Here is a 10,309-nt window from a genome sequence, read left to right as displayed (position 1 = left end):
ATACTCTGGGGTGGGAACAGGGAATGGGGTGGGGGGGCCCGTGAGGGGAAGGGGTGAGTTTGAGCGGGTAGGGCCCAGGCAGTGCACGGAGGAGGGTGTTTAGCTCAGCAGCCCATGCGGGCTCTGCTGAGCTGGACCCCGGGGCGCAAAGCTGGGACTTCAAGCCAGCAGAAGAGCCCAGCAGGCAGGGAGAGCCCTCTGGATGGCCTGAAGAGGTGGGGGACAGGAGTTGGGGGAGGAAGAATGCAGCTCTGGGCTCTCTGGGAACAGTGAGCTCCCAGGCCTGCAGCTAGAACCAGGGAGCTCCCCTGGATACATGGCATTGCTTCTGAGCTCCCCGTCAGGCCCAAGGGCATGGGCAGTGTGGATGTCCTGCTATGCCGGGGCGGGGGGGGGGGGGGGGTTGGCTTTAAGGAAAGAGTGGGCCTGGGCCTGGGGACTGCACAGACACCTGCAGTGGCCAGGACACCAAAATTCCAGTTCCTGCTCTGTCCCGGGGGTTCCTCTTCGATTCCATCTTCTCCCTAGACACTCAGTGCCGGCTGCCATAGAAAGAGGGTGCTGTTCTAACAGCTCTTGGGGGCCCATGGCAGAGATGGACGGGATGACACATGCTTAAGGCTGAGCTTGGCTACCCCTAGAATTGAAGGAAAAACCTACAGACCAGACCCACCTCCCATCCCCCAGCTCAGAAAGAGTGCTCCTGCCCTAGGGGGAGGCTGGTCTGGCCCATCCCTCAGCTTTTGACCTCTAGGCAGATATAGTTTCTGAGAATTTGGCTGCCAGACCCCAAGCCTGGCTGCTGATGTGTGGAGGGAGGGAGCGAGGGAGGGAGGAGGCCCCAGAGCAGAAAGCCACCACACTTCCTCCCCAGCTTCCTCCTGCATGGCCTCGAGATCTTCTTCTCTGGACCCTTACAAGTGAGCGCATCGCAGCTTCGTGGTTTCCTGTTTTCAGTGAAATTTACTCTGAGCTCCAGGCTCCATCTTTATCCTGGACCACACGCTCCGCCCCCAGGGCCCCTAAGACATCCTCCCTGCTGCTGAGGAGGAGGGGCTCCTAGGCTCGCCTGGGGGGTGGAGGTGCCCTGAGATCATCGCACCTGCCTCCCATGGGGGCTGGGAGGGACACTGGGGCCTCTGGAGAGTTGGCCAGGTAGGGTGAGACTGAGGCAGGAGGTCAATGGATCACGGCACTGGCTGAGGCCTTCAGAAGGAAATCTGTGCTTTGAGGCCCTAAGTTACTGTTAAGAGATAGATCAGGAATGATAAGGGCCATCATTCCTGTAACCTTCTCATGTCCCCATTTACTAAAGACAACCTGCCTGTATTCCCTCCAAGGGAGAGGCCAGTGGAGGGGAGTTGACGCTCTGAACACATGCCGTGGGAGCCACAGGGGACGCTGCTGTTGGATCAGGCTGGCCCTGCCTGGGGGGGGGGGTCAGTGATGAGGGCCACTGGGGTAGGTATGCAGGAATGCGGCGGCCTGCTTCTCAAAAGCCCAGCCCTGGGATCAAGGGGCCGAGGGGCCAAGGCACTGCCTTCTCCAGTGAGGGCTCTGTCTCAGGAGTGCATCGTGGAGAGACGGCCTGCAGAGGTCCAGTCACTCTCCATCCCAGCTTGGGCATTGCTTCCTGGAAGGGGCCTTCCTGAGTGTCAGCTAGAGCTCCCCAAGGCTGGTCTGACTGTGATTTCTCAGGGAGGTCCAGGGGCACAGCTGGGGGTAGAAAGGGACTGGGGTTGTCTGCCAGGACGACAGGTGCAAAGGCCTCTCGAGAAGTAGGCCTTCACAGTCCAGCTTGGCGGGTGTCCCGGCCCACAGAGGGCACTGGTCATCTAGCCCTTCCACTGGGTAATCCCTGGGCCTGCTTGGCACAGTTGCCTCTCTTTCCTGTACGGATGCCAGTCTCCCTAACTATTCCAGGAGTTCCAACAGGGTAGTGGATCCGATAACAGGCTGTCCTCCGGACCCAGTCTCAGAGCTGACAGCTGAAGCCATGGGGCGAGGGGTTGAACCAGGATGCCAGGGTCCTGTTCTCTGGACCCCTCCCAGCCCCCCTCTAGCTTCCCATCAGCTCCAGTTCTTAGTGGCTCTGTCCGTGCTTGGTGGGATCTCCCGAAGAGCAACGTGCTGTCCTGAGCTTGTGCAGGCGGGGGGCAGAGGTTTCATTCTGTCTCACCATTCTGATCTAGTGGTCTTACTTCCTAAAATACATGTTGGGACGGATTCTGAAGTAGCAACGTAGCTTAAGGAGAAAATGCTGACATCAGCTAGCCCCGTGCCCCGGGCACCTGATGGAGAAGTGACAGCTGGTGGGCTATCTCTTGGCCTTTTCTGTTACAATACTGTGTTTCCCAAGACACTTACACGTGTTAACATTATCACTTTCTGGATTCCCCACCAGAAAATGCTGGGAGGCTTTACCATGTCCATTTTATGCGCAGGAAAACCAAGGCTCCAAAACATTTGTGTCTTGTGACAACAAGAGAATGTGGAACTGGGACTAAGACCTGGGTCTTCTGCTTCTCAGGCCTGTGCTCCTTCCTCTCCACTGAACTGAACGGCATCAGAGGCCCAAGACTCAGGACGTCCCAGGGCCAGGGCTGGGGGTGGGGATGGGGGGCAGTAAACCTGGGCCCACAAGCCCATGGCTCCATTTCTTTTGCTTCATTCTTGCCACTCCCCTTTCTGCCTGGCAGCCCTGAAGCCACAGGACTCCTGGTGGGCACGAGGGCCTGTACCCTCGACTTGCTTACCATGGTGGAGGGGAAGGGAGAAGCTCCTAGTTACCAGAGAGCCCCAGAGTCTCTGGGAGGCCCTGAACAGGTGCACGCAGCACATTTGAGCTGCTGCAGGACAGCCCTCAAGACACAGGGCAAGGGAAGGATTTGAACGTCACCATGCTGGGCCAGAGAAGGCTGGCTTAACTCGGTGTGCAGCACAGGGAAGGGGCCAGGCTGGGGATTCCTGAGCTTGAGCCAGCGGAAGCAGGCTTTCTCAACAGCAATGGGTCCAAGTTTAATACCAGAAGAGCTCTTGGCCCTAAAGATAGGAGGTCAGCTGCCAAGGGCAATGTCCCCAGCTCACAGAGTTTCTCTAGGCTACCGCTGGCAACTCTTGGACCAGCAAGTGGGTGGGTTGGGCGTGATCGCTGTCCTTCTCCCTGGACAGGTGACTTCTGCAGGTTCCCACAAGCCTGAGATGCTAGAGGTGGTTGGCTGGGATTTGTGTGGCAGGGAGGTCCCCCCGGCAGGCCCTCCCCCCATCTTCATCCTCCTGCCAAGTTGCCTCTGTGACTGGGGCTCAGCTCCTGACCTCCCAGTTGCCTTCCGCCCTTCCTCCCCAGGCCCGGCCCTTCCTCTTGCAGAGGCCTCCCTGATGGCCCCTTAGACCCCTCCCCCCAGCCTGGCCTCCCTTGCCTGCGGCCTGAAGCTAGCCAGAGAGCAGAAGCCGTACAATGACTTCCCCTGGCTGGGTGGCACACCATTGTGTGACAGGCCTGGGTTGGTCCGGATGCCCCTGCTACACAGCTGTTCCTAGCTCTGGGTGACACAGGGCTGAGAGCTGGGTGGGGACAGGAATGCACGGTTCGCAGGAAATTGGGGGGAGGGGGCCCAGGGTGAAATGAAAGGATAGGAGGGCTCAGATACAAGATTTCTCTTGGTAGCTGAATCCCGGGCTGCTTGCTAAGAGAACTTCACTCCGGAAGTCACAGACGCAAGTGAAGTCTTATCCCGAAAACCTTCCCGGGGCCCCGGCTCCAAGTTCCTGGCACTTCATCACATTACCAAGTGGTAACTCTGTTATGTGTCCATCTCCCCACTAGTCTGGGGGCTCCTTGAGGACAGGACTGTACCCAACTCATGTCTGACTTCCGAGCCTCTGGCACGGGCCGGGTGTGTATTTCGTGTTGAATGAATGAAAGAAAGAATAAAGGAATGGCCCTTAACTTGCCCTTGTGAGGTTGGACCTGTGCCAGTGAGGGCTGGCTTGGACCAGCTCATAACTGCAGGTGGAAACAAGGTGTTGGTCTGCCGGGCATCTCTGGACTGATATGAGCAGAATGGTGCCCTTTCCTGGTGACCATGGTGACCTTTCCTGGAGCCTTGGGAGGCTGCTCAGGGCTCTGGTTGGTGCAAGAGGGCACGAAACAACCCTATCCTTGAAGAGCCATCCAGTGAAATCTATGCAACAGGAGGGAAGGGACCCCGTCTGGTCACCTCTGGCTTTGTGACCCTCAATTTTGTGCTTGACTCTGGGGGTTCACTGTCTAGAGGGGACAGTCAGATCACTGGAAGCAAATCTTCTTTGTGGGTCCCGTGCTCCCTGGAGGCAGATGCCCATCATGGCTGGGCACTGGCGGCTTGTGCCCTGTCCTCTCCCTAGCTCAGCTGTACTGGGAAGGACTGGAGGGGGCACATGGGAAAGAGGTGCGATCAGCCCTTAGGCAATGTCAGCCCAGAGGCAATGAGTCACTCTTGGATCTGAATGCTGCCAGGGCTCCACAAACCCGCCCCTGGTCATTTCTTGCTCTTGGGCCTTTGTTTAGGTGGATCTCTGGGTCCCCGAGACGCTTTGTTGTGCCAAGCACAACAAACACGATGACAGAGTGACAAGACAGCCCAGGCATCGCCTCCTCCAAGAAGCTTTTTCCAAGCCCTTGTTAGTGATCCTGAATGCAGGCCCATCCGCATATTGGCCCCTGAACCCAGAGACCCTCACTGCGTCCCTTCGTCGGCTACCTTCTACAGTGGCAGGGACCACCACTGCTTCCTCTGGATGTCCCTGGGGCCTGGCACATACTGGGCATTCAGGGAACACTGACTGGCTGCCTGAGCAAGCGAACAAACGAATGAATGAACAGATATGCTCCAGGGCTCAGTTCTCAACTCTGCTCTGGTCCCAGCAATTCTTCACTGTCACGTGTCCCTTACAGAAGTCAAATAGCAGGGATCTTCCCTCAACCTGAAGAAGCCAGAAAAAAAGTTGACAGATTCCTTTTGACCCAAACAATGTCTCCTGTAAATCTTTCCCCAGCTGGCCCTGATGGTATCCGTCCCTATCACTGGTGTAATAGCCCCGGAGCCATACACATATCGTCTGGTCATGGCCTCAGGGAAGCCCAGGCCTGATCGAGTCATCTGGAAGGTGCTTTCTGGGGCCCAAGCTGGTGATGGCCAGAATGAGGAAGGCAGAGAAAGGGAGATTATACCTTTCACCACCCAACTTCTCGTAGTCCCATAGCAGGGAGCCGGGAAGCCTGAGATCGGCTTCGAGGCAGGACCCAAATGTCAGGGACCCATGTGTGAGGAGGCAGAGCTCATGGGTTTCCACTGGACTAGGCTGGGTCTCTGGCGGTGGTGGTTGGGGCGGGGGGGAGGTCAGAGTGTCTGTCAACAGATGGAAACTCTTTCTGGCCACAGGGACCAGTCCCAAGTTCTGTAGGAACTGCTTGAGTAGCGGCCCACCCATTCCTGGTGGTTAAATGTGGCCAGGGTGATTTCACATTTCCCCAATTGTCCTTTCTTCTGAAGACCAAAAGGAAGCCAGATGTCACCTGCAAAACTCAGTGCCTCAGAACGTCATGGGTCTCACTGACTGCCTCCCCAGGAAACTCCAGGGCTTTGGGGTGTAGGGAAGGGGGGGAGCAGGGGTGAAATCAGTGTGTTTGCTGGCCTAGGTCAGGACAAGGAGCAGCAGAGGCTCTCAGTTTCCCACCCCAGATCTGTTCTCTACCCTTCCCTCGTTAACAAGCTCTGCTTTTGTCAGAGGCAGTGATATATCAGGCTCCCACGTAATATGTCAGTTCTGACAATCCTGTCATTTTTTCCAGTCTCCTTTGCAGTGAGGGTGCCCATGTGAATCTTTTCTGGCCACAGACATAAGCAGAACCCTGGAAAGTAGTTCCGGAAAAAAAAAAAAAATGCTTTCTTGATAAAGGGGCAGAAATGGCTTGCATAGATCTTTGTCTTGTCATTTTCTGCCTTGAATGTTGACATGATGGCTGGTGCTATAGCAGCCATCATGCAGCCATGGGGGAAAGCTCAAGAGGCATTAGCTCTGACATCACAGAGCACAAAACCAACACTTGTAATTCTCTCTAGAATTTTTGTTACGTGAATAAAATGAATCCTGATTTGTTGATGACTCGAGTTAAGTATCTATCACTTGTAGCCAAACATGTCTCTAAATGCCACTGGGAGACGACCAGGATGATGATTTGCCCTGAAGCTATGTACAGGTAGGGAGGGGGGTTGTCAAAACCAAGTCCTTCCATGTCACTAAAGTAATGGATAGTCCTACATGTCCCCCCTCAGATTGTCATATGTGTCCTGTAAATATGTCTCTGTTTGGCTCACTGGGTGGGGATGGCCAAAGTGATTAGTGGGGACACCTGGCCACTCTGGAGCTGAGGATGCCCATGGTGTGCCCACAGCCAGTCCTATACTCTCGGCATCTCAGAATGTGGTTTCCTGGGATTGGTCAAATTCCACCTTCCTCCCCAGAGACAGTCCAGATAGACAGCCCAGCCCAGGCCTACTCTGACTCCATAGTCCATAGGGCTGCTGCCAAGGGGGAGGGGTCTAACAGAGTCACTCATAGGGAACCAAGGGACAGGGCTGAGGTCTCATTAATGATCAGATTCCTAGGATGGACAGAGCACAAAAATGTCCCCAATCCTTAATACCTCCCTGTATCCACACTTTTAAAAATTCATTTGCAGCTCATTCCTCCAAAAGATAGGGTGTAGTTCTCCACACCTTGAACCTGGACTGGCTTTGTGACTTGCTTTGGCCAACAGAATGTGCTAGGAACAACCTCATTCCAGTTCCAAGCCTGGATTCAAGAGGCCCTGCATGCTTCCACTGTCCCTTCTGGACCCTTGCTAGCTCCACTTGAACAAGCATGGGCTGGCCTTCTGGAAGATGAGACGCAGGTGGCCCTGTCACCCCAGCCGATAGGTGGATGACCCCCAAACCCCAGCCATCTAATGACACAGAGCTGCCCCCCCCAACCCCACATAGGCGGGAGCCCAGCTAAACCAGGTCTAAATTGCCAGTCTGCAGAGTTGGTGCTAAATCAGTGATTGCGTTCATCCCTGCACGTGGTTTGGTTTGCACTGAGGCATTATCGCGGCCCCATGCATCTGACACTGTCCTCCTCCTCAGGGTCTACCGAGCACTCCTGCAGACACGCGCTAACTCAACTCCCCAGACACCACCTAAGAGGAGACATCGCCTCCCTTTTTCGGATGACGAGACCCCATCCTGAGAGGTTCCGACTTGCCGGTGATTGCACAGCCAGCTCACAGCGCTCCTAACTCCAAATTTCGCCCCCTCGATGGGCACATGGCTCCCACTCCGGCCCATCGCCACAGATCATCTCGCCATCCAGTCCCGCAGGGTGCGCCTCCTTCTCCAACCTTGCAAACCTCCCACATTGCCTTGGGCGGGAGCTCTGTCCATGCAAGCACCAGGCGGGACCAAGAGCATCAGTCCCTTCCAACACGGACATATTGCAACAGCGTGTCACAGCAAAGTGACAGAGGGGAAGGGGCCAGAGAGCACCTTTTCCTGTCTGGCACAGAGTATGGGTGAATGCACGCTCGCGGGCACACAGCTTGGCAGGTAGAGTGGGGGTTGGCCAGGCCCCAAGTTGTGGGCTCTCTCTGCACCATCCCATAGAACTGCTGGACCAAAGGGGGCTGAACAGAGACTCTGAGTGGTTACAGATACAGGACGACAAGCACATGAGTTCTGCACGTGCGGGTCCTCCACAAACACACACACGGGTCCTCCATAAATACACAGCGGTGGACCTTCTAAAGTCACAACAGAGGACTTGTCAAAGATTCACCCACCGCGGACATTCCACCACTCTTGTTGCCCGCCCACCCCCTACAGAAGGCGGAGCGGGTCCTTCAACCACCTCCCCTCCCTGCAGCCGCCCCCATCACTCACTGACAGGGTGGGGGTGCCTTCATCCTCCACGGTCACCACCAGGTGGTAGAAGCTCCGGTGCTCACGGTCAGGCGGGGCTGGCCGCGTGGAGATCTCACCACTGATCCGGTCCATGCGGAAGGTCATGCCCTCATTGCCCTCAGTGATGTAGTAGGAGAGCACGCTGTTGATCCCGATGTCACGGTCGGTGGCTCTCACCTGGACCACAGCAGTACCCCCGCCCACGTTCTGCGGGGAGAGCAGGAAAGGGGGCTGTCGGTGGTGAGCATGCTGTGGGCACCCACGATACGCAAGGCTGTGTGACTTCACCAACTCTTCTCGGCAGCCCTGGGAGTTAGACAGGATGCTATCCCCATTTACAGATGAGAAAACTGAGGTACAGAGAAAGCATGTCTGCTGGTCACACTGCCTGTCTGTGGCAGACAGGCACACTGCCTGTCTTGGGAGGCTGGCCCAAGACCTGGCCTTTAAACCCCTCTCCTGTCCTGCTTTCATGGACGTCCAACCTGGCCTGACACCCAGCGATGCTGGGGAAAAATTTTGCTCAGTGCCTCAGTCTTAAGAATGAGTAGTAAATGCACTGTCTTGTTTAAAAGCAGCTCTCCAGGGGATAAATCCCATTTCCCTATCTGTGATGAAAGGCCACTTCCTGCTTTCTCTCTCCTCTTGTCTCCTCTTCACACCTCCTGCAAAAAGATACTACATTCCAGGAGCTGGCATTAGGGCTGGAATTGTGAATGAGCAGGCCACACCCCCACCCGCCGGGTCTGAGAGCCCAGTGGGCCAGGCGGACCCTTACAAGGGTGCTTCACGGTCACTCACACCCACTGCCCACCCCGGACATCCAGCTATCGGGACGCAAGAGCTGCCCTCACCTCGTTCACACTGACATTGTACCCAACAGGGCTCTCAATCACTGGAGGGTTGTCATTGACATCCAGAATGGTCACCTGTAGGATGTGGTCCTTCTTCCGTGGAGGGGTGCCACGGTCAGACGCTACAACCTGGAGTGGGGAGAGGAGAGAGGAGACTGGATTCAGGGTTAAAGAAAGGGGAAGGATCTGGAATATGGAGTCTGAAAGGGCAGTCTGTCCAGTGGGGAGGACCAGTAGGGCAGAGAGACTCTTGGGTCCATCCCTGCCCCTGTGTAGTCTGCCAGCCCTGGGCTCACCCTGGAATTTTTTTCTTCTGCCCCATGCTGCAAACAGTCCTTGCCCAATTGTTGTCTGACATGGGGCTATCATTCGGAATCCGTTCTGGTGTGCCCATCTTCACCTTCTGGTCCTACCCCGGACTGTATTCTGGGCTGTGCCAGCCCCTGACCATGACCTGGGCCTGTGACCAGACCCCGGGCTCCTGCCTTTAGCTTCAAATAACTGTTCCATGCACTCCTATCTGAACCCTGGCAGATAGAGAAAGCCTCTCCTAACCTTTTCAGCAATGAACTAGAGTTTTCCCCATAGCCCAGGCCTGTCCCTGGGAGCCCGAATGCTTCCTGGATGCCTAAGGAGCAGTGAAAGTGCTCTCCAGGCTCAGAGCCCTGCAGGAATGCAGCCCCAGAGTCCCTGGAGTCACAGGGAGCAGGCGGGCCACAGCAGCTCAGCAATAACGGTGGCCTCCGGGACTCCTCATGCTTGTGCTTGTTTCTCACCAAGGCAGAGGCCGGCCAGGAAGGGGTTCTTCTACCCATTGCACAAGAGTGGAAACCAAGGCCCAGGGAGAGTGAACGACTTGCCCGAAGTCATACTGCTTGTGGAAGAGTCAGGGCTCTATCAGCCCTGCCAGGCCTTCTCTCCTGGCTCCGATAACAGGGACAGACACCTCTGCTGCTGTCCGCCCTGGGGACCAGGGACATGGGAAGCCAACTGCCAGGCTGTGCCAAGCTCTCTCCTGGAAGTTCAACAGAGACCCCCGGCTCAGGGGGTGTTTCTCACCTTGAGGATGTAGTGGTCTAGCTCTTCTCTGTCCAGAGGCCTGGCCACGAACACTTCACCAATGGAGTAATTGGTGGTGACGATATCAAAGGCCCCGGCGACGTTGCCAGAGGCCAGGGAGAAGACCACCTGTCAGAGAGGGGGAGGGGGAAGGGCAGGAAAGTGAGGAGCACAGGCCACAGGTCAGGCTGAGTGTCCCTCCCCTGCCCTCCTGGGCCCTCTGCTCGGTAAGGGCATTTGAAAAGAGAACATTTGATGCAGAGGTGGAAAATGTGTGCTGCAGGCCCACCAAGGCAGCAAGGGACCTGTGGCAGGTTCCTGGGGGCAAGAGAGGTCAGCATTACCAGCCTAGGGGCCAGAAGAGTGGGTATGAGTCCCACGGCACAGATGTGTCCTAGGACAGAGGTGGGGAGG

At 56.2% G+C, this 10,309-nt stretch overlaps 1 protein-coding gene across 5 annotated transcripts in view; it reads right to left on the bottom strand.

The window, feature by feature from the left end:
• CDH23 (cadherin related 23) overlaps window positions 1-10,309 on the bottom strand; it is a 395,682-nt gene that overhangs the window by 65,165 nt on the left and 320,208 nt on the right. For all 5 annotated transcript variants that reach the window (XM_046026731.1, XM_046026733.1, XM_046026732.1 and 2 more), the window contains 3 exons: window positions 9,896-10,024; window positions 8,837-8,965; window positions 7,962-8,189 (listed from right to left, as the gene is read on the bottom strand). In XM_046026731.1, coding sequence (XP_045882687.1) covers window positions 7,962-8,189; window positions 8,837-8,965; window positions 9,896-10,024 — 486 coding nt within the window. The remainder of the gene's footprint in view (window positions 1-7,961; window positions 8,190-8,836; window positions 8,966-9,895; window positions 10,025-10,309) is intronic.

Source organism: Meles meles, chromosome 13 (genome assembly GCF_922984935.1).
Source record: "Meles meles chromosome 13, mMelMel3.1 paternal haplotype, whole genome shotgun sequence".
NCBI classification, from domain to species: domain Eukaryota; kingdom Metazoa; phylum Chordata; class Mammalia; order Carnivora; family Mustelidae; genus Meles; species Meles meles.
This window is presented reverse-complemented; position numbering and strand designations above follow the sequence as displayed.